Source organism: Cervus canadensis, chromosome 23 (genome assembly GCF_019320065.1).
Source record: "Cervus canadensis isolate Bull #8, Minnesota chromosome 23, ASM1932006v1, whole genome shotgun sequence".
In the NCBI taxonomy this organism is placed as follows: Eukaryota; Metazoa; Chordata; class Mammalia; order Artiodactyla; family Cervidae; genus Cervus; species Cervus canadensis.
This window is the reverse complement of record NC_057408.1, coordinates 2,616,567-2,644,408: the sequence shown is the minus strand read 5'-3', so window position 1 is coordinate 2,644,408 and position 27,842 is coordinate 2,616,567. Positions and strand designations below refer to the sequence as shown.

Sequence of the window (27,842 nt, the reverse complement as noted above, 5' to 3'; positions counted from 1 at the left end):
GAGGTGGCGGAGTAAGCGACGGTGGCGCAAAGAAAGGTAATAATAACTTGGTTTGACAACACTGCTGTGGAACGAGAAATTGCCTACCGGGCAAAAGCAGTTTTTGTTTTTCCTGCTGAATTCAAGCCCAGCAGGCGCGCTCCGCCCCGCCGCTTACAGGGATTAGATCTCGATAACCACTTACTCTGTTACAGGGTAACGAGGTAGCACTAGACCTGTTAGCTAGCAAAGGAAACGAGAAAATAACCCAGGGCGGACGGGGCGGAGACATTTGCGGGGAGGCGCCACTTCCGGCGCAGCCCGGGTCCCCGTTTCCGGCGTCGTCAGGCTGCTGCCTGCACTCTGAGCGCCCCCGGCCAGGACGCCGAGGAGGCGCACGGCCGTGCAGATTTCTCCGCTAGCCGAGCCTTCGCCTTTGCTGAGAACGGCTCTGCGAGCCTGGTGAGGAGCCGCTGTGGGACGGGCGAGGGCCCGCCCGTCTCGGGGCTTCCTTTCATGGTGAGGAAGCGGAGGACATAAGCGGTGGCATCTCTAGGCCGCCACCCTCCTGGCACCCGCACCAACCCGCGCGCTCACTGGGTGAGGCTCGCCCAGCCCTCTCGGCGGGGACGGCCCGCGGCGCGGCGCCGCGGCGCGTGCGCGAAGCGGGCCAGCCGCGGTTCCGCCCGGCCTGCTCTCGCTGGGCTTGTGGCGGCTCTTGGGGGTTGGTCGATCCTTGAAACTTGCCCCTGGGCTGTATTTCGAAGCCGGCGTCCTTCCCGTCGGTCTGGCGTTTGCCAGGCGCTGAACCTAGCCCTGGCGGAGGGTGCGTGACCTGCCCTCCTCAGGAGAAGGAGGAGGGGATCGCGGTTGAGTTAATGCAGAAAGAGCCCTGTTCGTGGAATCGTTCCAGTTGTAAGAGCTAGAAATAGGAAGATGATTCCAAGCAAAGAGGGCATAAAGTTGTTGATATAGTCTAGATGAGAGATGATGATTTCAAAAGCTAAGATAGTCTGGATAACAGTGAAAGGAAGTGAGTGGATTTAAGACTGTACAGCAGGTAGCAATGATATGATTTGGCCCTTGACTGACTGGGAGGAAGGCATGAGACAGTCTGGTGGTTACATCTACGTTGATGATGCTGCCATTCACGCATAAGGGTCGCAGGATGAAGAGTAGCTTCTGGAGGATAGTAAGGACTTGGATTGAGAAGTCCCAGGGATATTCAGGGGGAGATATTCTCTGAAGTATCTTGAAGAGTTCTTTTGGGGATGAGAGAGAATTTTTACCTTTCTTCTTTGCATTGAATATGTACCAGTATCAGTTGATTATGATTCTTGTAAAGTATCTCTCACATGACTTGTTCAAGCCATGGGAGGTGGTGGGACATGGATTTCGTATGAAGAAACAAGGACCACCTTTGAAGCCTTTGCAGTTTTCTGGAGTGATACTAATATCTTGCAGTTTATCAAGTATTAATTTGTAGTTCGGATTTGTTGTTCAGTCGCTAAGTCGTGTGGAACTCTGTGACCCCATGAACTGTATAGCATGCCAGGCTCCTCTGTCCTCCCAGTGTTTTCTCAAATTCATGTCCATTGAGTTGGTGATGCTATCTAACCATCTTATCCTCTGCCACCCGCTTCTCCTTTTGTCTTCAATCTTTCCCAGCCTACGGGTCTTTTCCAATGATTCGGCTCTTTGCTCCAGGTGGCCAAAGTATTGGAGCTTCAGCTACAGTCCTACCATTGAATATTCAGGGTTGATTTACCATAGCCTTACCTTTAGTGATGCAGTGTATTTTAAAGAATCCTTTAACAGTCACACATCTAAATAGAGTGACTTGGAACAATCTAGTCTTTTGCCTAACAAGCTGCTTCACTTCTCAGGCAGGTTTATAGTTGGTGCTATTATTGATGTAATGCTCCCTTTCAAGATAACAATAAAGATCAGAAATAGAATAACATAAGAGTTGGACAGGACTGAGCGACTGAACTGAACTGATGAGGACTGTTATGAAAGAAAGGATTTTGCAGTGGAATCTTGATTAACCAGAGCTCATAATATCATTTATTACCTCTGCACACTCCCCCTTAACCACCCCTCCCCTTGCAGATTCATTATGAAAGACAGATAGAACCAGAGGTTTATTTTAAAATCAAAATACTTGATGAGGGCTGTTATACTGATATACATTAATTGGAAAAATTTAGTTTTTTATGACTATTAAATGTATAAGAAATGACTAAAACATAGCAAGACTAGTTTTTATTGTCAAATATGTCATCTACACAAGAGTACGCAAAACACGTCAGTTTTAAATAATTTAAAAACACTGTGTACTCACTGTCTAGGTCAAGAAGACCTTAGAGGCACCCTTGTGCTCCTCCTGATTTGCATCTCCTGCCCAGCCCCTGCAAGAGTCACTGTCTGTCAGTCACTCTTGCCTTAATCATGCCCTCCTTTTTGTAGTTTTATCACGTACGTATGCTGTAATATGGCATGTATTCTTTTGTGACTTGCTCCTTTCAGTCTGTGGAGGATTTTGGAGAGTTACCTAGGATGATGTAATTGTAGTCATTCATTTCCACCTCCTTTTGCATTCTGTGTTTGAATACACCACAATTTATTTGTCCATTCTACCATTGATAGACATTTGTATTGTTTCCAGTACCTGGTTATACAGACAGTGCTGCTTTGGACATTTTTGTTTGTATCTAAAGGTAGAGCATGAAAAAATCTCTAGGATTTGATACCTGGGAGTGGAACTGCTGGGTCATAGAGTATGGTGAAGCCAAATGGTTCCTAAGTGAGTGTTCTGGTTTATTCTCTCACTTAGCAGTATAAGGGAGTTGCTTTTGAAAACCTTTGATGTTTTCTGGCTTAAATTGTGCCAATCTTTTTGTTGTTGCAGTGATCTCTTCTGCTTTAAATTTGCATATCCTTGGTTACCAATGAGTTTTTTGAAAATCTTCATTTGTTTATGTGCTCTTTTGTAAAGGATATGTTGATGATTATTCAGTTCAGTTCAGTCGCTCAGTCGTGTCCGAGTCTTTGCGACCCCATGGACTGCAGCACACCAGGCCTCCCTGTCCATCACCAACTCCCGGAGTTTACTCAGACTCATGTCCATTAAGCCAGTGATGCCATCCAATCATCTCATCCTCTTTCGTCCCCTTCTCCTCCTGCCTTCAATCTTTTCCAGCTTCGGGGTCTTTTCAAATGAGTCAGTTCTTTGTGTCAGGTGGCCAAAGTATTGAAGCTTCAGCATCAGTCCTTCCATTGAATATTCAGGACTGATTTCCTTTAGGATGGACTGGTTGGATCTCCTTGCAGTCCAAGGGACTCTCAAGAGCCTTCTCCAACAGTACAGTTCAAAAACATCAATTCTTCGGCGCTCAGCTTTCTTTATAGTCCAACTCTCACATTCATACATGACTACTGGAAAAACCATAGCTTTGACTAGATGGACCTCTGTTGGTAAAGTAATGTCTCTGCTTTTTAATATGCTGTCTAGGTTTGTCATAACTTTGCATCCAAGGAGTAAGCGTCTTTTAATTTCATGGCTGCAATCACCATCTGCAGTGATTTTGGAGCCCAAGAAAATAAAGTCTGCCACTGTTTCCACTGTTTCCCCATCTATTTGCCATGAAGATGGCATGATCTTAGTTTTCTGAATGTTGAGTTTTAAGCCATCTTTTTCACTCTGCTCTTTCACTTTTATCAAGAGGCTCTTTAGTTCTTTGCTCTCTGCCATAAGGGTGGTGTCATCTGCATATCTGAGGTTATTGATATTTCTCCTGGCAGTCTTGATTCCAGCTTGTGCTTCCTCCAGCCCGATGTTTCTCATGATGTATTCTGCATATAAGTTAAATAAGCAGGGTGACAAGATACAGCCTTGACATACTCCTTTCCCAATTTGGAACCAGTCTGTTGTTCCATGTCCAGTTCTAACTGTTGCTTCCTGACCTGCATACAGATTTCTCAGGAGGCAGGTCAGGTGGTCTGGTATTCACATCTGTTTAAGAGTTTTCCAGAGTTTGTTGTGGTCCACACAGTCAAAGGCTTTGGTGTAGTCAATAAAGAAGAAGATGTCTTTCTGGAACTCTCTTGCTTTTTCGATGACCCAACGGATGTTGGCAATTTGATCTCTGGTTCCTCTGCCTTTTCTGAATCCAGCTTGAACATCTGGAAGTTCACGGTTCACGTACTGTTGAAGCCTGTCTTGTAGAATTTTGAGCATTACTTTGCTAGCGTGTGAGATGAGTGCAGTTGTGTGGTAGTTTGAGCATTCTTTGGGATTGCCTTTGGGATTAGAGTGAAAACTGACCTTTTCTAGTCCTGTGGCCACTGCTGAGTTTTCCAAATTTGCTGGCATATTGAGTGCAGCACTTTCACAGCATCATCTTTTAGGATTTGAAATAGCTCTGGAATTCCATCACCTCCACTAGCTTTGTTCATAGTGATGCTTCCTAAGGCCCACTTGACTTTGCATCCCAGGATATCTGGCTCTAGGCTGGTGATCACACCATTGTGGTTATCTGGGTCATGAAGATCTTTTTTGTACAGTTCTGTACACCTCTTCTTAATATCTTCTGCTTCTGTTAGGTCCATACCATTTCTGTCGTTTATTGAACTCATCTTTGCATGAAAAGTTCCCTTGGTATCTCTAATTTTCTTGAAGAGATCTCTCGACTTTCCCATTCTATTGTTTTCCTCTGTTTCTTTGCATTGATTTCCTCTGTTTCATTTGCTGAGAAGGGCTTTCTTATCTCTCCTTACTATTATTCTTTGGAACTCTGCATTCAAATGGGTATATCTTTCCTTTTCTCCTTTGCGTTTGCTTCTCTTCTATTCATAGCTATTTGTAAGGCCTCATCAGACAACCATTTTGCCTTTTTGCATTTCTATTTCTTGGGGATGGTCTTGATCCCTGCCTTCTGTACAATGTCATGAACCTCCGTCCGTAGTTCTTCGGGCACTCTGCTTATCAGATCGAATCCCTTGAATCTATTTGTCACTTCCACTGTATAATTCGTTTCAGATTTGCTGTTTTGTAAAGGGTATTTTTTTCCAGTGGTCATGTATGGATGTGAGAGTTGGTCTGTGAAGACAGCTGAGCACTGAAGAATTGATGCTTTTGAACTGTGGTGTTGGAGAAGACTCTTGAAAGTCCTTTGAACTGCAAGCAGATCCAACCAGTGCATCCTAAAGGAGCTCAGTCCTGGGTGTTCATGGGAAGGACTGATGCTGAAGCTGAAACTCCAGTACTTTGGCCACCTGATGCGAAGAGTTGACTCATTGAAAGAGACCCTGATGCTGGGAGGGATTAGGGGCAGGAGGAGAAGGGGACGACAGAGGATGAGATGGCTGGATGGCATCACCGACTCTATGGACATGAGTTTGAGTAAACTCTGAGAGTTGGTGATGGACAGGGAGGCCTGGTGTGCTGCGATTCATGGGGTCACAAAGAGTCGGACACGACTGAGTGACTGAACTGAACTGAAAGGGTATATTGAGATCTTATGCCATTTTTCTATTAAATTGTTTATCTTTTTCTTAATATTTATAGTTTATATTTCCTGGACTCTGATCCTTTCTGACATGTGTTGCGAATCTATTTTTCACTCTATATATTTCTATTCTCTTTCTCTTTTCACGGTACTGTTGAAATATCTGTCTTTTCCTTTATTCCTTTATGCTTTTTATATCTTAAGAAAGCCGTTCCTACCCTCAGATCATGAAGATACTCTCCTATCTAAAAGTTTTAAATTTTCCCTTAAACATGTGGTTGTTTAATCTTGGGGGGAAATGTGTCTGTAGTATGATGCGTGCATGCTCAGTTGCGGAGTTGCGTCCTACTCTTTGTGATCCCATGGGCTGTAGCCCTTCAGTCTTCTCCATGGAATTCTCCAGGCAAGAATACTGAATTGGGTTGCCATTTCCTTCTTCAGGGGATCTTCCCAACCAGGGCTCAAACCCGAGTCTCTAGCGGCATCTCCTGCATTGGCAGGCGTATTCTTTACTACTGAGCCACTTGGGAGGCACGTGTAGTGTGATATGGGTGTCTGACTTCATTTTTTTTCTGCTATAGATAGTCATTTTTCTTTCTTCACTGATCTGAAACACCATCTCTGTCATATATCAAGCTTCCACGCTGGTTGGGGTTAGGACCCCAAAAGGGTCGTTTTTTGGGTTCTCTATTCTGTTCCATTGATCAGTTTGTCTCTTCATGTGCTAATACCACAACATCTTAATTAGTTACAAAACCTGATTAATTGTCTGGATATTAGGAAAAGCAAGACTCCCATCTTCTTTCTCTTCAATCTTGGCTGAAGTGTCTTGGCTATTTGTACTAGTGTGTGTTTTAGAATCAGCTTATCAAGTTCCACAGAACCCTTTGTGGGGTTTTGATTGGAATTGCTTTAAATCTCCTGGTCATTAAAAAGGAAAGCTTACATAATATTGGGTCCTTTAAAAGATCTGTCTATATATTTAAGTCTTCTTTGTGTCTTTCATTGAGGTTTTATAATTTTACCTTGAAAGTGACTTTTGTTAGACTTTCTGGTAACTATATTTTCTGATACTACCGTGATACCTTTTTTAAAAGTAGTTTTCTAATTGTTTGTGAGATAGTGATTTTCTGATATTAATTGCTATACTTTTTTACTTTGTTTTACACTCCTGAATTTTTGTATATACAATCAAATCATCATGAATAATGTTAGTTTTGTTTCTTCTTTCCAATCCTTATACCTTTTTCTTGTACTGCATTAGCTGAGGTATCATTTGCAATGTTAAATAGAAGTGGTGGAAGTAACATCCTGTGTCTTTCCCTGTCTCACTGTTTTTAGTTTATTACTGATACATGATATCATGGTATGAAGTGTAAGTTATATACTTATCAATATATTACTGATAAGTCCAATGTTGGCTACATATAGGCTTTTGTAAATACTCTTCTATCATCTTAAAGAAGTTCCATGGCTCAGTATAGTAGGGATTTCAGTTCTGTCAGTACTGCTCTGTAGATCCAGTGCAGTTCTAGTCAGAATCCCGATGGGGAGATTTGGTGTTTGTTTTGATGAAAATGACAGGCATCAATGTGGATCAATTTCAGAAATACAATGTTGAGCAAAATGTGAAAGCTGCAAAATTATGATCTTATTTTTATAGAGTTAAAAGACATTAATTTAAAGCTATGTGACAAGTAAAAATATTAAGAAAAGCAAGAAAATGATATCACAAAATTCATTATGTTAATTGCTTCTGGGAGGTGGGAAGGGAATGTAACTAAAGGGGCTCATAGGAGGCTCAGCAGTATTAGCAGTGTTCTAATCTTAAGCTAGGGGCTAGCTAAACATACAAGTTTCATTTTTATATTATGATTATTATTAAATATGAAAATATCTTTCTTGTGCCTTCAGCCCATTTTTAAAAGAGATCTTTTTAAAATTTGTTTTCTTCCAAAAATTGGAAATTTGTAAAAAATAGTACAATGAAAGCCATATACCTTTCACCACAATTTACTAATTGTTAATATTTTGCTCCATTTGTTTTATGTCTCTCTCATGCATTGCACTTATTTGTCATGTCTCTCCACATATCTTTAATTTGAAACAGTTCCCCAGCCTCTTCTTTGTCTTTTATGATATTGGTTTTTTTTTTTTTTTTGAGAAGTTCAAGCCAGTTTTATAGAATTTGGAATTGCCATGATTGATTTGTGTTAAACATTTTTGGCAGAAGTTCTGCAAAGGCAGGACTACTACAAAAGTCTTCCCAGGAAGCAGGTAATGTTAGTTTCTCCTGTTATTAAGGGTGTTAATTTAATCATTTGGTTAAGGGATTATTTGGCCATTTTCTCTACTGTAAAAGTATCTGGAAAGTATCTCGTTTGTAGTTAATGGAGAACCTTAATTTGTGGGTGATTATTTGAGCCTGAGTGATTAAACATTTGATCCTTGAACAGTGTGGGTTTGAACTGTGTGGGTCCGTATAATTGGATATTTTTCAGTAGTAGATATTACCGTGCTAGACAGTTGGTGGTTGGTTGAATCCAAGGATGTGGAGGAACCCTGGATGTGGAGGGTGAACTGTAAGTTATACATAAATTAACCCCTGCATTGTTCAAGGGTTAACTACTATTCCCTAACAACTTTTCACCCAGTGATTCTATTATGTGTTACGCATTTCTGTTATTTTTTTCTTTTTGGTGCTCAAATTGCCCCAGGTTTGGTCAGTTGAATCCCCTGGTTCCCTTGTCCTTTTTGTCCCCCTGTGATCTGGTAAAACATTATGTTCCAGATTTATCTTGTATTTTGGCTGCCCCAGCCCTGGTCTGTTTCGTACACATTAGCTGTGGTCATAACTATTGGAGTCTTGTTGTTTCTTGTTCCTTTTAGTGGAGAGTGCTGAGAAATACATAAATATTTTTAAATCACGAATTCATAGTGACACCTCTAATTCTAAACCACACAACAGGGTTCTTCCTGTCCATGTTTATAGCTCTTTTCTTCTATTTGAGAACCCTGATTTTTCCTAAACATCAACAACATGTACTGATTTACTCAGTTGTACAACGCACACGGAATTATTTTGGAACTCATAGCACTACCATTACCAACAACAAGCCTGCTAAATTAAGTTCAAGATTTTCTTGCAGTTCTTTGTCCTTTGAGTATATCCTGTGGCAGGGCTAGAGTCAGCAGTCTACTGTAGCTGTGGTCAGTAGTTTGTTTGCATTTCATTTTAGGGCCGGCTTAATTTAAATTTGAATACATAAACCATTAGCATGATCCAAAGTCAAAACTAAGCTTGAGCAAGTTAGTAACTTCTCAGTGTCTCAATTTCTCCCTCTAGGATCGCTGAGAACTTGCAATGATGTAGTAAAGACTACAGAGCACTTAGCAGAGTGCAGATCATCTACAGCATCCGGTAAATGGGAGCTGTTCTTTCTTTCTCTGTGAATTCCTCCCAGTCACTTCTCTTGCTTCTTACTTTTCCTGGTCTGCGACCCGAGGCCATGCATGAGGTGGGGTGGGCAGGCAGGTGGAGGGAGGTGGTACCTGCTAGGCAGCGATGAGTGGGAAGGAACAGGACACGTGGATTATGTTCCTACTCTATGCTTATCACTGCCAGGCATTCCCCTTAACTCAGTGAACCCTCAAAGCCCCGCAGGGTCTTCACAAGTGTGTTTCCCCTTACATAGATGAGGATGCTTGAGATGATGAATGCGCTTGCCCAAGGGTAGGCAGCTACTCCCAAACCCTGGACCTACCTCACTGTTACCCCTGGCGCTGCCCCTGCCTTCTGCATCTCCCTCACTTGGGACCCAAGTTCCAGCTCACTGAGGGAAGCCCTGCCCAGGTTTGGGAAGGAACAGGGCAGGCGTGGAGCCATCCTGGCTGATGGGTCCGTGGGCCCAGCCTGCACACCATCTCTGTGCCTTCCTCCCTCTGAGTCCGTCTCGGGTCCGGACACGCTGACAGCTGGCCACGTGGGAAATGCAGTGTTCTCCAGTTGGCCCAGTGGCAGTCCTCAGGGCTTCCTGAGCAGCGGCTGCCACTGGCCAGCAATTGACTTCAGTTCTGGGCTCACTCGGGGGTTATTTTTATATTTATTCCTTGTGTGCAGAGATGGCTGACATGGAGTAGGAGGGGTCTGGGAAGTAAGAGGAGCAAAGGAGCTAGTATCTAGAAGCTGGAGGGAATTCAGGCAGGGGTCATCTTTGCTATCCCTCTGCCAGCTGACAGCGCTGCACCTAAGGGGGAGCAACATTTAAAAGGGTAACGCTGCACAGGCTGGCGCACTCCTGGCAGCGTTGGGAGACGGACCCAGCAGGGATTAGCAGGCTGGTGTTAAAGAAGAGGAAATCGGAGTAGAGGACTGTATGTGTGACACATTCATGCCTTCATCCCACATTGCCCAGCTGTAGGCAGTAAAGACTGAGGCTTCCTCTTGCCTTCCTGCCCAGAGAAGGCACGTGGCCAAGGTCACACAGTGAATTTGAGGCAGACCCAGGACCAACACCCAGGCCTGGGGACCCAAGCTCTCAAGTGCATCTCGGAGGGAGCTAGCTCGGAGAGAGAGAGGTCTGCCCCCGTCCACCTGTGTCCCAGGGATGCAGTCAACCCCCTGAGAGCTCTTCCTTGACTACTTGTATTGTCCCTGGGTTCTTTCCTTCTTTCCCTTCTGCTTCTCACTTTAAAGAAGATGGCTCTTCCAGCTCTGCTGTCACTTTAGGGCCTGACACAGTAAGTGTTCAGAACACACTCGCTGTTTGAAGACACAAGGAATGGGCAGCTTGGCGACATCCTGTGAGGGTGAAATGAGCACACACCCTCAGACCCAGCAAGACCTCAGAGATGTTCGCACACGTGGCCACCAGGAGCCACACACAAGGATGTCCACAGAGGCACCCTTCACTGTATTAAGGCGTGCAGAGCTGCCTCAACCTTCATGGTCAGGAGAAGAGAAGGATAAATTGTGTTTTCACACAATAGAATGATACCATGCAGCAGTGAAAATGACCTGTATCCACGTGTGTTAACATGGCTACATCTCGCAAACAATGTGGAATGGTAAAGCACGTCATGAAGTGTGCATGGAAGAACAGTAATACCAAGCTGTCAGCGCTTCACAACCTGGAAAGGAGTAACCTGGGGCAGGGAAGAAGTGTAGTCAGATCAGAGGGCTCCCACTCCATCGATGAGGTTCTGTTTCTGAAGTTGAATGATAGATGAAAGGGATTGTATTATTCTTGATACCTTTTGTATGTCTGAAATATTTTATTACAAAAACAAAAAAAAAATGGAAAAAAAGAGTAAGTTTAAAAAACTAAAAGTGCAGGCAGTCCTATCCTGTCTTTAGCTTCCATACAATTCCTACCACTCCCTTATTATCTTCAAACTGTTATCTTTATACTTAAACTTTGTATTCCCATTATCTTTATACTCAACTGTCTATATGATATAGCTCACAATAAACATATTTTAAAGGAAATATATGCAAAAAGGAAATTGGACATTATAGCGTAAGGAAACTATTTCCTGACGTAAAATTACTATATAACTTGAAATATCCTCCTCACTGATCTACAAATACTAGTAGCTCTTTGGCCATATATGCCACTTCAGGATAAAACAGTGAAGACTGGCTTTTAGAACATTTTCGTGGTACATAGCCAGAGCGGAAAAAGATTTTGCCAGTGATTTAGGGCTTCCTTCCATCCACCCATTCTTCAGAGTACATTTTCTCACACATAAAAATAGATGAATGAATTGCTCCACAAAGAATTATTTCAAGAAATCTGAAGTAAATGTAACCCCTCTTTTAACATTTCCCTTAAGACTTAAAAAAAGAAAAAGTTTTATGGGTGAAATTTGGATTTTTAAAAAACGTTTCTTTTTTTACAAGAGAAACAGCTTTAAAAAAAAGAGAAGCAGCTTAACATTAAGCAGTATCTTTCTAGATGCGAGTGATATTTTGAAGTCTTACCAGGTTTTAATTGTCCATTGTTTCCTAAACTGTATTTTTGATTTCATTTGCTCTCTCCTAGGGAATGAAGGATGGCAGCACGCCGCACATTAAAAGCTGTTTTGGTCGATCTCAGTGGCACACTTCACATTGAAGATGCAGCTGTGCCAGGCGCTCAGGAAGCTCTTAAAAGGCAAGCTCTCCTCCACGTTCAGCTGACAAATATGTTTGTGAGTGCCATTTTACCAAGGCAGATCATTAGCTGAATGGATGGCCTTAAGATGGCATTTCACCGATTTACCGCAGATACAGGAACTGCCTTGGGCTTAGCTGGAAAATGTATGCATTGTTGTGTCTTCCAAACATTGTTCTCCAAGCCTTTTGTTAGGTTCGGCCTTTTGGTCTGTCTTTTCCTCTTCATGTGTGTCTTTTTTTCTGAGTAATGTAAATTTGGGAATGAAAGCTCGAAATTCGAAAATGTGGAATAAGTAGCAATGGAAAAATCGCAGATGAATCCTGGAATCACAAAATGAAACACACACATACACCAAGACATAGTTCTGCCCACTCCTTCAGCTAAGATCTAGCACTGGGTGTGCAGCTGCTCAAATAAAATTTAATTAAGGGACTTGAAATTTTAGAATTATCTCCATTAACTAAATTTAATGCTTTTGAAGGGTGAAGATTGTCTTATATTTCTGATGCATCGCTTACCAAAAGTCTAGATTAAAAAATGTATATTGTAGAAAAGTGTGTGAACTGAACTGAATGTGAATATTTGTTTCTGAGTATCCTGGAAAGAATACTCCTCAGCAGAGGAGAAGTGGGACTTCCTTGGTGGCTCGGTGATAAAGAATCCATCTGCCAGTGCAGGAGACACAGGAGGTGTGGGTTTGATTCCTCTGTCGATCCCCTCGGAAAGAAATGGCAACGCACTCCGGTATTCTTGCCTGGAACCTTCCGTGGACCAAGGAGCTTGGTGGGGTGCAGTCCGTATGGTCAGACAGAGTCGGACACAGCTGAGCACGCATGCATAACAGAACTAGTAATGTTATTTAGCATCTTACCTTAAAATAATTTAGAGGAGGTTTTAAAGTCAGCAATACTTAGCATGTAGTGCTTTATCATTCTACACCTTCCAGCATTCATAGTCTGCTCTTGTTCAGGGAATCTCGTGACTAGTAACAGTGCAGGTGTTGTGGCAAGAGAGCAACACCCACTTGGCATTCTCTCCACGAGGGGCATCAGCAAGTGTGAGGAGGTTTTAGACCTGGTAGGCGTCAGTGGGAAGCCATTGATGCAGCTGGGAGTCATGGTGTTCTTTTACAGGCGGACAGCAACATGTTGTTGAAGGCTCAAATTAGATCAGTTGGAGAGTGGGCCTTTCTCTAGGCTCCTTGCCGTGGTCTCTCTCAGGCTTTCTAGGGAAAAGGTTACCTGTTTCAGTCTGCTCTCCTGTGGGACAAGTGCTTGTACTGCTTCGGAGATGAGCTTTCTGCTCCGGATGGATAGAAAAGTCTTATTTCTGGTGAATAATGAATGACACTCTAAGTACATCTGTAACCTGTGAGCCTGCCATTCTGGAGGGGCCAGAGCCTACAGATTGTCCTCTCACTGGCACAGGCGGGTCTCCGTCCCAGAGAGATCCTATACTGTCACTGCCAGTTCTGGTTTCTGTGGAAACAAATAGCTTAAGGGAGGTTGAGCGACTAGCAAAAAGAAAGGGTTTTTTTTAAGTTCTTGTTAGAAATAATATGGTCATTTTAGTACTTACACTTGTTCATTTTTCGGAGAATAGTTACAATAAGGTATTCAATTTCTTTTGAGAGATTTTAAGCACATAAAACAAATTTAATGTGTTTTTAGGCAAAGCCACCACACAGGTATTATAGAGATAATCATGATTATAATGAACTACTTAATCATATAAAGGTATTGAATGCTCTTTGAGTAAATGCTTAAAAATCTCTTTTATGTTTTATTTTCCTGCTTATTTTAAATTATGGACAGTGCTTTTATGCCTTGTATCTGTTTGGGGCAGGCATAAAATATAAGATGTACGTGGCGGGCATGAGTGCTCAGTCGTGTCCAACTCTTTGCATCCTCGTAGACTGTAGCCCGCCAGGCTCCTCTGTCCATGGAATTTCCCAGGCAAGAATACTGGACTGAGTTTCCATTTCCTACTCCAGGGGACCTTCCCAACCCGAGGATGGGACCCACGTATCTTGCATCTCCTGCATTGGCAGATGGATTCTTTACCACTGTGCCACCTGGGAAGTCCAACAGGGTACTAATATAAAAATTTTAATTGTAGGTAAATTAAAATTAGTTTTAGATTAAAACACTTGTTGTTCAGTCGGTAAGTCGTCTCTGACTCTGCAAATCCCATGGACTGCAACATACCTGTCCTTCACTATCTCCTGGAGTTTGCTCAAATTCATGTCCATTGAGTCTGTGATGCCATTCAACCATCTTATCCTCTGTGGCCCGCTTTCCCCCCTGCCCTCAGTCTTTCCCCACATCAGAGTCTTTTCTAGTGAGTCAGCTCTTCACATCAGGTGGCCAAAGTATTGGAACTTCAGTTTTAGCATTAGTCCTTCAATGAATATTCAAGGTTGATTTCTTATAGGATTGGCTGGTTTGATCTCCTTGCTATCCAAGGGACTTTCAAGAGTCTTCTCCAGGACCAAAATTCAAAAACATTGATTTTTTGACATTCAGCCTTCTTTCTGGTCCAACTCTCACATCCATACATGACTACTGGAAAATACCATAGCTTTGACTATATGGAGTCTCTGCTTTTTAATATGCTGTCTAGGTTTGTCACTGCTTTTCTCCCAAGGAGCAAGTGTCTTTTAATTTCATGGCTGCAGTCACCATCTGCAGTGATTTTGGAGCCCAAGAAAAGAAAATCTGCCACTGTTTCTGCTTTTTCCCCATCTATTTGCCATGAAGTGACAGGACCAGGTGCCATGATCTTATTTTTTCGAATATTGAGTTTCAAGCTATCTTTTTCATTTTCCTCTTTCACCCTCATAAAGCAGTTCTGTAGTTGCTCTTCACTTTCTGCCATTAGGGTGGTATCATATGCATATGTGAGATTGTTGATATTTCTCCTGGCACTCTTGATTCCAGCTTGTCATTTATCCAACCCAGCATTTCGCATGATGTACAAATTAAATAAGCAGGGTGACAATATACAGCCTTGTTGTACTCCTTTCCCAATTTTGAACCAGTTTGTTGTTCCATGTCTGGTTCTAAATGTTGCTTCTTTTTTTTTAAAAAAAAAAAAAAGGTGCTTCCTGACCTGCATACAGATTTCTCAAGAGGCAGGTCAGGTGGTCTGGTATTCCCATCTCTTTAAGAATGTTTCACAGTTTGTTGTGATCCACACATTCAGAGGCTTTAGTGTAGTCCGTGAAGCTGAAGTAGATGTTTTTGCTTTCTCTATGATCCAGTGAATGTTGGCAATTTGACCCCTGGTTCCTCTGCCTTTTCTGAATACAGTTTATACATCTGGAAGTTCTCAGTTCACATACTGTTGAAGCCTAGCTTGAAGGATTTTGAGCATTACCTTGCTAGCATGTGAAATGAGCACAGTTGTGTGGTAGTTGAACTTTCTTTGGCATTGCCCTTCTTTGGGATTGGAATGAAAACTGACCTTTTCCAGTCCTGTGGCCACTGCTGAGTTTTCCAAATTTGCTGAAATACTGAATGCAGCACTTTAACAGTGTCATATTTTAGGACTTGAGATAGCTCAGCTGGAATTCCATAACCTCCACTAGCTTTGTTCATAGTGATGCTTCCTGAGGCTCACTTGACTTCACACTCCAGGATGTCTGGCTCTAGGTGAGTGACCACATCATTGTGTAGGACCAAGAAAATGGTTTTTTTGAAGGAAAGCTGGACTATTATGAATACTTCCTCTGATACCTGATTGCCAGTTTAGGTTCCAAGAAGCAGATTATGAAATTTTGTATGAAATTTTACATACAGAATCCCATATGTAAGTAATTAAAGGGGAATGCACATTCCAGTCTGTAAAAATGACATGTTTCTTTCTCCAAGTAGTTTCTGTTTGTAAACTTAGTAGCACATTAGGGCTTAACCAGTGTCTAATTGGCTCAGAAGAAAGAACTCTTGAGGTATCCTCTGTCTCTTAGTATAGGGGATCAGACCCTGTCCAGAATGCAGGCCAGAGTTCTTGTCTCAGCTCTATAGCTGCCCAGCTGTGTACAGCTGAGCCCAGTCATTAATCCTGTAGGCCTGAGTTTTCTCACCTTCAGAAGGTTACACTAGGTAGATAATCTCAAGGTAACTTTCACCTCATTCTGTGAGTACAGTGGTTACTCAGCTTTGGGTCTTTGTTTTCACTTCTTTGCTTAACCTGGTAGTGAAATTCAGTTAGAAGTATAGAAGGCCCTTGAAAAGGTAGCCTATAAGCCTTTGTAGGTAAAGCGGTCCACAGGATGTGGGTAAGCTGTAAGCAGTTTTGGATAGGTTATAAAACCTATTGGCCATAAAAACACTTACTCAGTGACTTACCTTTCATTTTTTGACCTTTGGCAAGTGCTACCAAATTAGGTTTTATGGGGCTAGAATGTAGAAGCTGCCTATTGACACCTGAATTACACTTTTCCAGGTTACGTACTACTTCTGTAATGGTTAGGTTTGTTACCAATACGACCAAAGAGAGCAAGCAAGACCTCTTGGAAAGATTGAAAAAGCTGGAGTTCGATATCTCTGAAGATGAAATATTCACGTCTCTGACTGCAGCCAGAAACTTGGTAGAGCAGAAGCAAGTCCGACCCATGCTGCTGGTTGATGACCGGGCCCTACCTGATTTTAAAGGTAGGAGGCGTGTGGAAAGATTTAAAAGTTAGTTCTTCATGTCTGCTTGCAAGTCACTCTTAAAGCTGGATGTTTGGAAGCATTTATTCAGATTTCCTCTTATTGAAATAGTCAACACATACAGTGTTTCTTGAACCTGTTTTGACTGTGCCCCACAGTCAATGAAACACATTATATAGAAATTCAGGACATGTGTGTGTACTTGTACATGTTAAATAATACTTACTCTTATTCTGTGACATGTACTCTGTTTTCTATTTGGTTTGAAAAGTGAAAGTGTTCGTCACTCAGGACTCTGCAACCACGTGGACTAGCCTGCCAGGCTCCTCTGTCCACAAAATTCTCCAGACAAGAATACTGGAGTTGGTAGCCATTCTCTTCTCCAGGGGATCTTTGCAACCCAGGGATCGAACCCAGGTCTCCTGCATTTCAGGCAAATTCTTTACCATCTGAGCCACTAGGGAAGCCCATTTTCTGCTTGGTTTACTTGTGTGATTTTCATGCTGCTTGGAGTCATCCAGATTAGTTTCACAATTTACTGATGGATTGTGGCCCACGGTTTGAAAAAACACAAGTCAAGATTTCTATGAGCATTACAGTCCTCATTCCTGGAGCCACTGTATTAATTTGACTAGATAAGATGAACCAGTATCAACATGTTTAAAGATAGATGTCATTCTGTATAGTGTGAAGCTTTTGCAATGACCATGAAATATTTTCAACCAAGGAAAAATAAAACTTTTCTCTTGGATAAAACCTAAAAACTCTGGAAAAATATCCTAGTGTTATGAAGCTTTGCCACATTGCTTCTTTTTATAGGTGATACTCAGAGTGAAGTACACAATACTGAAAAAATGAGTATAAATTATAAATTCATCATTACATTAAAGCCATGTTATAGCTTTGTAAATAATAATTTGGAAGCTTTTGCATGGATAAATGCAGAATCTCAAAACTTACACTATCAGGAAATATAACTGGATATCAATCAGAATTATTATTGCAAGAAACAGAAAACAGCTTTGGCTGAATTATACAGAAAATAAATTTATTAAAAGATCTGATGGGATATAAAATGGCACAACTCCTGTGGAGAGGAATTTGGCAGTGGCTCTCAAAATTGCATGTGAAGCAGTACTGCCTTTTGTAGGACTGTATCTGCAAGATGTAGTGACAAATACGTATAAGGGCTTATGAATAAGGTTGTTCATTATGACCTTATTTGGACCTCATTATGACCTTAGAAGATTAGAAACAACCCAAATGTTCATTAAAAGAAACTGATTAAAACTAGGATATGTCCACAAAATGAAAGGAATGCTTTGTGGCTGAAAGGTAAGTAATGATGGATTCTGTCTCCTGATAAGAGTGATCTTCATAGGATATAGTAAATGAAAAAAGTAAGGTATAGAAAACCTTACACATTTTCTGTGTAAGAAGATGAGAGGGAAATGGCTATGAATGTATTTGTCTTATATTCTTATTTATTTTTCATTTATTTTTATTAGTTGGAGGCTAATTACTATATTGTAGTGGTTTTTGCCATACATTTACATGAATCAGCCATAGATTTACATGAGTATGTCTTATATTTGTGAAAGGAAACTGAAGGAAGATAAATGAAAACCTAGTAAAAATGGTTATCTAAAGGGGGAGGTCAGGAAGAGGAGACGTGATCTCTCTAAATAAAAGTACATTATTATCTAGTTTTGACATTGGAATCAGGTGAATTTTTTATATATTTAAAAGACAATTAAAAAGTTAAAAACAAGCCAATCCCTAAAAACCAAAAACAGATCGAAACAAATGAACTGTATATAAAGTTGATGACAACCCACTCAAAGAATTACTTTACATGACTTTAAAATACAGTATTCTGATAGTTCATTCATAGGGGATAAATTGAAGGATAAAAGAATTGCAAAGGAACCTAAAACTGCTTTCAGTAGTCTTAGTGTTTATTAGTAGTACTGATATTATTTTATAATTATAGATACATTATAGGATAAAGTGATAGTTATACTAGTATTATTAGTACTCCAGACTTTAAGTGTAAGTGAAAAGAGGCACAAATATAAAAATCAAATAAGGTGTGTGTTAATTTTGAATTAAAAATATTATAATCAACTCCCTTGTTCTTTTCAAAAATACATACTGTCTAGATCTTCTACTCAAAAGGCGTAGAAGCAATGAAACCCTGTGGTCAAACGGTAGTGTCGACTATGGTTTCCTACTTTAGTTCTGTGAAGAAATGGGAGATTCTAGATCTGCAGGGATTGTATGAGTCTGGGATAGCTAATTTTTTGCAAGGAAATTATTGAAAACTAATAAAGTCATGCCTAAAGGACACTGAAGCCAATTTGAAGGGATAATTCAAATAGAATCAAAAAGAATAATGATTGCAATAGATTGCAACACATCTTATACACAAAATGATCAAAATGATACTCAACCCCACAAAACTCATTGGTCACTATTGGATGTTGTTAGGGCAGTAACTCATTCTGAAAATGGACAAATGAAACCAGGATTTATCCTGCCTTTCCTATTTTAACTGTATTTTAGAGTAACTAAACATTTGATGAGAGTGAGTTCTTTATAGAAGAGTTCTAACTAATAAATGCAGAAGCAATGGCAGAATTAGAAAATCACATTTGCCAAACCCTAGTGAAATAGGCAATAGTGTCAATAGATTTTAAACACAGTAGGTGAAGAATTGATGAGGAGGTTCAGAATGCAGGGATTATGCTGACACCACTTGAACCAGCTAATCAGTCTTAGCACCACTAGACGAGGAACAGCCAGATCCCTTGTGCTTCATGACGTGATACAATAGAACATTCATAGCATTGCCTGTGAAATAACCTTGCTTAGTAATTGAATGTGAACTTACGAAACCTCTAGATCCAGTTACTGGTTTATATGAAATAACAAGAGTAAAGGAATAAGTTAAATAATAATCATAAGCAGTCAGCCGAATCCAGAAAGTAGGATTTGGTTACCAAGATCTAGGTGCTTTAGTAGGTAAGATTGACAGAAGACTGCTGCTGTAGAATGAGAAGTGAAGGATAACAATGAAATACCAAGTATGGACCTTTCAGGTGTCATTACATATCAGATATAAAAAGACGTTTTCGAGACATTTGGAGAGATTCAGATGTGGACTAGGTATTGAGTGATTAATAAGAATTATGACTGGGCTTCCCTAGTAGCTCAGTGGTAAAGAATCCACCCGCCAGTGCAGGAGACACAGGTTCAATCCCTGCTCCAGGAAGATCCCACATGCCATGGACCAGCTAAGCCTGTGGGCCACAGCTGTTGAGCCTGTGCTCTAGATCCCGGGAACAGCAACTAGTGAAGCCCACGCGCCCCAGAGCCCGTGCTTCCCAACGAGAGAAGCCACCTCAATAAGAACACAGCACAACTAGAGCAGCCCCTGCTCTCTACAGCTGCAGAAAAGCCCACACACAGCAGTGAAGACCCAATGCAGCCAAAAATAAATAAAGTTATCATTAACTCTGATGGTATAATAATGTTAAAGTGGTTTTTTTTTTTTAGGTCTTTATCAGTTAAAGATATATACTGAAATATGAAGGGGTGAGATGATGGATACCTGGGATTTACTTTTCAAAGACTTTAGAAAACGTAGAGAATCATAGATACAATTGACAAAATGTTGGTGACAGCTAAAGCTGGGTGATAGGTACATCAGGGCTCATTATGAGCTAGTCTTTCCATTTTTTATTATCTTTTATATGTCTGCGACAAAAAAAAAAAGATTGAGTAGCCTATAGAACTAACTGCCCAGCGGGGGCTGGGGGTTAGGTCTCCGGGGTTGTGCCCCAAGGAGCGGTATGCAACACCTCGCATGCAGAACTGATCGGGCATCCCATGTGCCTCTGCATGCTGACCTTTGCAGCTGGCCTGTTGACCCCAGTGGCACTGGAGACTGGAAGTTCCAGCTTGCCCTCCTGCCTCAGAATTTCCAGTGGCATTCTCCCAGTTGCTTTATGTTCCTAGCTTCCGTTGTAGAGCCTGGGGTCGGCGCTTTTGATTGGCAGAACCTCCATCTCAGGCCAGTACCCACAGCTGCAGAGAGGCTGGGAATACAAGTATGCAGTGTTTACCCTCTCAAGAGAGGGTGAGCTCTGCTCCTCACCAGGCCTTATGAGCTAGTGGATTCCGTGGTTATGAAAATGATATTCAGAAACTGGGCTGCCAAAAATAATGACACATACATTCTGTGATTAGTGTATTTATATTTCTGGGCCAGCTGAAGTACTGCAAAACAGTTTTTTATCCAGACCTTTTATTTTATTTGAAGAAAGATTCTGGTTGTGCAGCAGTGAGCTGGAGTTGGCACATGTAAGCAGAACCCCTGGTCTGGAAGAAATCTTTGTTATTTAGTTTAAGACTGAACTTGCAACATGGAAATACCCAGAGTTGATGGGTTTTTTAAGGGAATGGAAATATCTTGGCTAATGTTGAATATCTTAGCTAGTGGTAGATGGAGAAAATAAAAAGAATACAAAAATCTCAGCTTTTAACTATAGCCATTGATTTTATTTTCTCCCTTCAACAAGTTTCAGCCAATTACTCAGTACTCATGTATGCTGGTGAGGAGGGAATTGAAAATCTTGAATATCTGCTCTTTCTACTTCTCACATTTTGGTAGAATTGATAATGAGACTGCTTAAAAGCAGGCAGTAAGAGAGGCAAATAGGAATCAGCGTATGAATAATACACAGACCCTTCAATCAGAGTTTTAATAACTGTGATGGTGAATACCCTCTTTTGGTTCTTGTAACTAAAGTCTTGTCATCAGATACCAAGACCTTAAAACATGTTTTCATTATAGAATGATATTTGTGAAACTAATGTGGATTAGGTATCATGTAGAAAGCTATAGGACCTATAGTACATTCCATGTTTATCATGACAGTGTGTGCCTCAGCTGTGTGGCTCAGAAAGTCTAATTTTCCTTGCCTCTTAGCTTTCCAGTCCCTCATCAGTTGCTTTGGTCTGATAGCTCATAGAGAACTGTGGCTGTTCTGGTTGATTTTAATCAGTAAAGCTTTTTGAAGTTACAAACTGTTAATTGTTTGAGAACATCAGGTTACACTTTAGTTCAGATCTTCTAGTTACTCAGTAGCTGTAAGACTGCAAAAGTAATATACAAAAATACTAGGAGACCTTTTTTTTTCTCTTTTAAGTATAGCTCATATTTCCAAAGTATACTGGGCAGGATAATCTCTTAAGCTTCAGATTATTGCTACAACAAAAATGTGGACTTGGTTGACTAAAGCCGCTTTATTATAAATTGTGACATTACTGTTAATTTCATTTTTCAGTAATTTTTTCTTTTTATTTTCAGGAATACAGACAAGTGATCCTAATGCTGTGGTCATAGGATTGGCACCAGAACATTTTCATTATCAAATTCTGAATCAAGCTTTCCGGTGAGTCTCTAGCTATTATTTTTCATGTGATCATATACTCACTTCTTCTCTTCTTCATTTTTTCTTTAAATGATTTTATTCATATATTTCTCTATTTTGGGCTGTGCTGGGTCTTCATTGCTGTGTCAGCTTTCTCTAGTTGTGGTGAGCAGGGGCTCCCCTCTGGTTCTGGTGAGAGGGCTTCATTGTGGTGGCTTCTCTCGTGGAGCACAGGCTCTGGGCACGCGGACTTTAGTCGTTAGGGCTCCTGGGCTCTGCTGCACGGGCTTAGTTGCTCCGAGGCACTTGAGATCTTCCCCGTCACGGATCGAACCTGTGTCTCCTGCATTGGAAGACAAATTCTTCACCACTGAGCCACCAAGGAAGCCCTCCTTCTTCTCAAGTCTTTGTCATGTAAGGTTACACATGTTTTACTTTCTGACCATCTAGATTGTACATGAGAACAAATATCTTAAAGATCACTTCAAGATCAGTGTTAAACAATATTTATTACTGTCTTAGTTTTTTTTTTTAATAATCAATATGTTAAAACACAGTGATCACTGTGGTTTTTCTGGTTTATAGGATCAATATTCTGGGGCAGAAAATCATAGATTGCAGCTCTTAAGCTAAGAGTTTTATTTTTTATTGTCACTCCTGTGATTCTTCACTAACTGACTGACTAACTCTGAAGGAAAATAATATCCAGGCTGATTCACCCAAAATAGTAAATGTGATTCTCCCTCCAGCAAGAATCCAGGCTATCAAAAAAAGTTGTCAGGTTTGACCATACTTTTCAAAGAAAGTATTTGATGAGTGATAGTGGTAGTCTGATCTGGGGTTTTTGGCAGTAGGGAAGAAGAAAATTAGGTTCTGGTAGTGTCAACATGACTCGATGGACAGTTGGGTCAGGGGTGAAATCGAACAGTGAGTTGCGGAGGACGTCGAGATGTCTCAAGTGCGTGTGATGGAGAACGTGCCCTGTGTGGGCTCAGGAGGTGATATGTTTGGGGTGAGGTCCTTTGAACTGTGGGCATCTAAGTGGAGGTGTTCCAGCAGCTGTTAGTAGAAATTGGAGAACTGTCGCCTACAGGTAAACTGTTATAAATCTTCACTGTGTGTTTTACCTGTAGGAACTTCTCACTGCTGTTTCCAAAAGGCAAGCTGCACACTGGTTCTCCTACTTCCTAAAATAAATTGAATAAAAATTTATTTGCAGATCTGCCCTAGAATAAGACTGATTTTATTTTTCCCCTTGGATTTTTCATTTTTATAGATTTTTCATTTTTATAAACTTTTCATTTTTCATCTTGCCTTTTACTTCTTGTTGGATATTAAGCAGTGTGATTTGCCGTTAAATTTATGACAAGTTAAGTAGTCCTACACATTGCATAGAGGTACTTTAACTTAAAAAAGATATCTTTAACAGCTTAGTAAATTTTTGGAATTTAACATCATTTTCTTACCAGTGCAAAGGTATTCAATAATCATTCTAACTTATACTTGATGTAGAATTCACTTCTTGATGTAAATATATGTCCTAGAATCAGAATGTTAAAACTTGTTACAAGGTTCACACATCTAGGCACATTATTTGATCTTGAAGATGGCTATCCTCATGTACAATCTGTGTGGCCGGAAATACTACTACTGAATGCACTTTTGTCTGTGACTTTCAGTTACTGTGATAGTCAAGCCTTCGTTTAAATAAAAACAAATTCACTTTTTATAATTGCTCAGTAGACATTATTTCCCAGAGATCCATTGCTATGCCAGGTAACTTGAGTACTAAAATTTCCTTCCTTCACCTACTTCAGTTTTCTGTTCTAGCTTCTTTGGGGATAGAGGTACAGGGGATTATCTCACCTGCTCCTTAAATAAGGTCTGTAACTATACCAAAACCAGTTTTCATTTGAAATAGAGAATTTGCTATTATTTCTTACTTCTGAGTTTACCCCCTACTACATTTTTATTCATTTCTTGAACCACAGAATTCAAGGAGAAGGTATTGATTGATTTTAGCTGGTAATTTGGGAAGGACATATTTAATAGGAAGTTGGGAGGTCTCTGTCTTAGATAAATACTAGACTCAGGGTAATAAAAATGTATGTTGACATAGTACTGACTTTGTAATTGCTCGGATGCTGTCTTAATTAGTACACTTCCCTAACCATATTGATTTTTTTAAACACTACATTTTAAAGCATTATAGTGCACTTATAAGTCAACTCTAATTTCACAAATGCACTTAACAGCTGGGTGGAAAGTTAACAGAAGGATTTTAGGTCTTGCCCGTCTTTGCATATTGATGTCTCCACAGAGACTGTGCCTTCCAACCCATGACTACAGCTGTTTGGATTCTGAGTGGCAAATATAGACGTCTCAAATGAACCACCAATTAGTTAAATTACTATTCAGGTTTATAATGCAAATAAACATTGGATTTTAAATCCTGTTGCATTGAATACTAGCTTTAGAGGCATATTACCTGCAGGCAAATACATCAGCCTTCCATGTTACACAAATATGTCTAAAATGTCTGAATAAAATTGAGAGCACTGAATTTTAAAGGATTGATTTTAGGGAAGGATAGGAACCACCAGTAAGGAATAAAGGTGATTTGGGTTTGGATTCTATGAGACATTCAAATCCTAAAAGCCATTGCTGTCTTTTTTCCTTTTGCCTAGTACTAAAAGGTAAAAAGTATAATATAATAAATACCCGTATGTCTATCAACCAATTTAAGAAATACAAGTTATCGACATGTTTGCTATCCCATATCTGTCCCTCCTCAATTTTGTTAGCCAAAGCCCAAAAGTAATCAGGATTGTGAATTTTGTGTTTATCATTGCATTTCTTTATACTTGTAACACATACATAAGTATTTCTGGACAATATAAACACATACATAAAGTATTATCTTGCATGTTTTATACTTGATATGTTCATCAGTTTGCTTTCTTCTCTAGAAATAATGTATGATTCATCAATATGAATACCTGTAGGTCCAGTTCATTCATTTTCTCAGTTGTCTTATACCACCCTGTAGGAAGGTCTTTTTTTATCTTCTGACCTATGAGGGAAAAAAAGCTTCAGCATTTTAGTAATGGACCAATTTTAATTAAATTTGATGTTATCTATTAGGAGAAACACTACCTGGGCAAGCAGATCACTTAATCTAAATGAACTTAGCGTTAACAAGCCTAAAAAGTAAGTAATACATCATTGTGGAAATTTTGAAATGCTCAAAAAAGAAATGTGAATAAACAAAATTACCCATGATTCTCCATCTAAAAGATCTACAGTTAATATTTTAACATATGACTAGTTTGTTTCCAGGCACATATATATAGCCAAAACTGAGAACGTATGTATGCTATGTGGTAACTTGCCTTTTAAGTTTTTCTATATGCTTAAATATTCTTCTAAAACATACTTGATTCCCAGAGCATATTCCACTTTAAAAAGTGTCGTATATTTCTGATTGTTGCTTATTTCCAGGTTTTATGAGTTGATTTTTTTTAAGAAACTTCTGAACATGTTTGTTAAGCAATGGTTATGTTTCTGTAACATGTTTTCTCAGAAGTATAATTGTGGGACCCCAGGAATTTTGGGAAAAAACTACATGGAATTGCTTAACCTAAGAAAAGTTCACAGAAAAAAATATTTTTCTAAATTAAGAGCAGCTATCCTCCAGCTTCTTGAGGAGCTTATTAAATGTTGTTACAACTAAAGATAAGTGACATCACAGCTTTCACATTTAAATGCAGAGGTGAAGGCTGCTTTAAAAAAAGAAAAAGTTTTATGTTTTGAACACTTTGTTAATGACTTCTTTCTGTAATTGTTACAAGGTATGAGAATCCTTCAGAAGTCTTAGAGGTATGCAGAAATCAGTTTCTCCTGTGTTTTGGGAAGCGATTCTTATCCCCATAAATGGTTTCTGTTGAATGTTGGATTGCTTTCCTATCCCCTTCTCATTAAGAAAAATAAAAAGTTTTATATTTAAGATATTCAGTTCCTTAGAAAGGGAAAAAGGGAAGGGGAGGGGAGAAAACAACAGAAATCAGTTTCTGCCTTTGTACAGCAACTCCTGAATCTTGTCTTAAGAGCCCTGGCTTAAGGAATTCTAGAATAGTGTGGCAGCAGGGCTTAAATTATAAATATTTCTATGGGCTTTTTCCATTTTGAAACAGCTGACTGCTATGCAGTCTTTTTAATTAAAGTCCAGACTATAAAAATAAAACACTCTGGAGATGAGAAATTGTTGAAGACTTAAGAACTTGAGTTATTTAAAGCATTCCATTAGTACATGCCGAAGAAAACTTTATATGCCAATTTGAAGATCACGGAATACAGAATTGAGTTTAATGTCAGTCACTACTCATTTTTTAATTAACTGGGGAGATTCTTTTATGATCAAGGCAACTCTTGCCACTCTAAGTAAAAGGTTTAGGTGAGTAAACTACATAAATACAATGTTACTGATCTTTTAAAATTTGATGTGTAATATTACTCATTGGAAGGAAAGTTATGACCAACCTAGACAGCATATTAAAAAGCAGAGACATTACTTTGCCAGCAAAGGTCTGTCTAGTCAAGGCTATGGTTTTTCCAGTGGTCATGTATGGATGCGAGAGTTGGACTATAAAGAAAGCTGAGCCCCGAAGAATTGATGCTTTTGAACTGTGGTGTTGGAGAAGACTCTTGAGCGTACGTTGGACTGCAAGGAGATCCAAGCAGTCCATCCTAAAGGAGATCAGTCCTTGGTGTTCATTGGAAGGACTGATGTTGAAGCTGAAACTCCCAATAGTTTGGCCACCGTGATGTGAAGTCACCTTCACCTGACTCATTTGAAAAACCCTGATGCAGGGAAAGATTTGAGGGCAGGAGGAGAAGAGGACGACAGAGGCTGAGATGGTTGGATGGCATCACTGACTCAATGGACATGGGTTTGGGTGGACTCTGGGAGTTGGTGATGGACAGGGAGGCCTGGCGTGCTGCAGTACATGGGGTCTCAAAGAGTCGGACACGCCTGAGCTACTGAAATGAACTGAACTGAACTGATATACAGTAAAGTATACAGACTGTCAGTGTACAGCTCAGTAAAAATTGACACATAGAATCAGCAGCATAACCCCCACTCTGATCAAGATACAAAACATTTCCAGCACCCTAAAAGGTTCTCTGTTCTAGTCAGTACCACACCTTCCTCAGGGAAACCATTACTCTGACTTCTGTCAGTATTGCAAGTTTTCCGTCTTCATATGATTGAAATCATACAGTTGTAGCATTTTTTTTTTTAGTCTGCTTTTGAGATTTATCCAGGCTGTTGCATGTAGCAGTACTTTGTTTTTGCTTTGTTTGTTCTTTATTTTTGTTGTGGTATTGTAGTCTATTGTATGGCAGTTCCACAATTTATTCAATCAGTAATGGACATTTGGATTTTTCCATTTTTGGCTCTTAAGAAAGCTGCTATGAACATTTGTGTACATGTTTTTTGGGGACATACCCATTTATTTCTTCTGGGTCTGTGTCTGGAAGTGAAATTACTGGATAATAGACAAGTGCCTGCTTAGCTTTAGTCCATATTGCTAAGTTATTTTCCACAGTGATTTTATGGAGTCATATGTTCCCACCAGCTCTGAACCAGAGTTCCACCAGTCTCTCCTCAGTCTGTGTCACTGTGGCTGTTTTTTCTGGTGTGTTTAGTAGTCTCTTACTGGGTTTCAATGTGTATTTCCCTACTGAGTAGCGTTGTTGAAGCCTTTTCACATACTTACTGGCCATTGGATAACTTGTTTTGCGATCTCCCCATTCAAGTCTTTTTTCCTTTCTGAGGGTTATAGTTTCCTTAGAGGTTTGTTGGAGCCCTGTGTGTGCTATGTATACAAGTCTTTGGTTAGATATATGTCCTAGAGATATCTTATTTCTGTCGGTGGTTTGCATTCTTTTAACAGTATGAGAACAGGACGTTTTTAATTTTGAGGGAGTCTTAATTTGTTTGTATTTTCCTCTGTTGTGTTTAAGAAATTTTCGCCCACCTCAGGGTCATGAAGATATTCTCCGTATGTTTTCTCCTGCAAGCTTTATTGTTCTGCCTTT

At 40.1% G+C, this 27,842-nt stretch overlaps 1 protein-coding gene across 6 annotated transcripts in view; it reads left to right on the top strand.

Annotated features, from left to right (window-relative positions):
* Positions 1-297: 297 nt before the first annotated feature.
* Positions 298-27,842, top strand: part of HDHD2 (haloacid dehalogenase like hydrolase domain containing 2) — a 44,217-nt gene continuing 16,672 nt past the window's right edge. Inside the window, exons 1-5 of one of the 6 annotated variants that reach the window (XM_043443768.1) lie at positions 300-498; positions 8,836-8,910; positions 11,534-11,644; positions 16,094-16,302; positions 21,677-21,761. In XM_043443768.1, coding sequence (XP_043299703.1) covers positions 11,544-11,644; positions 16,094-16,302; positions 21,677-21,761 — 395 coding nt within the window. In that variant the 5' untranslated portion in view covers positions 300-498; positions 8,836-8,910; positions 11,534-11,543. Of the gene's footprint in view, positions 580-788; positions 806-8,835; positions 8,911-11,533; positions 11,645-16,093; positions 16,303-21,676; positions 21,762-27,842 lie in introns of those variants that run through there. The other 5 variants (XM_043443770.1, XM_043443771.1, XM_043443766.1 and 2 more) reach the window with 5 other exon arrangements.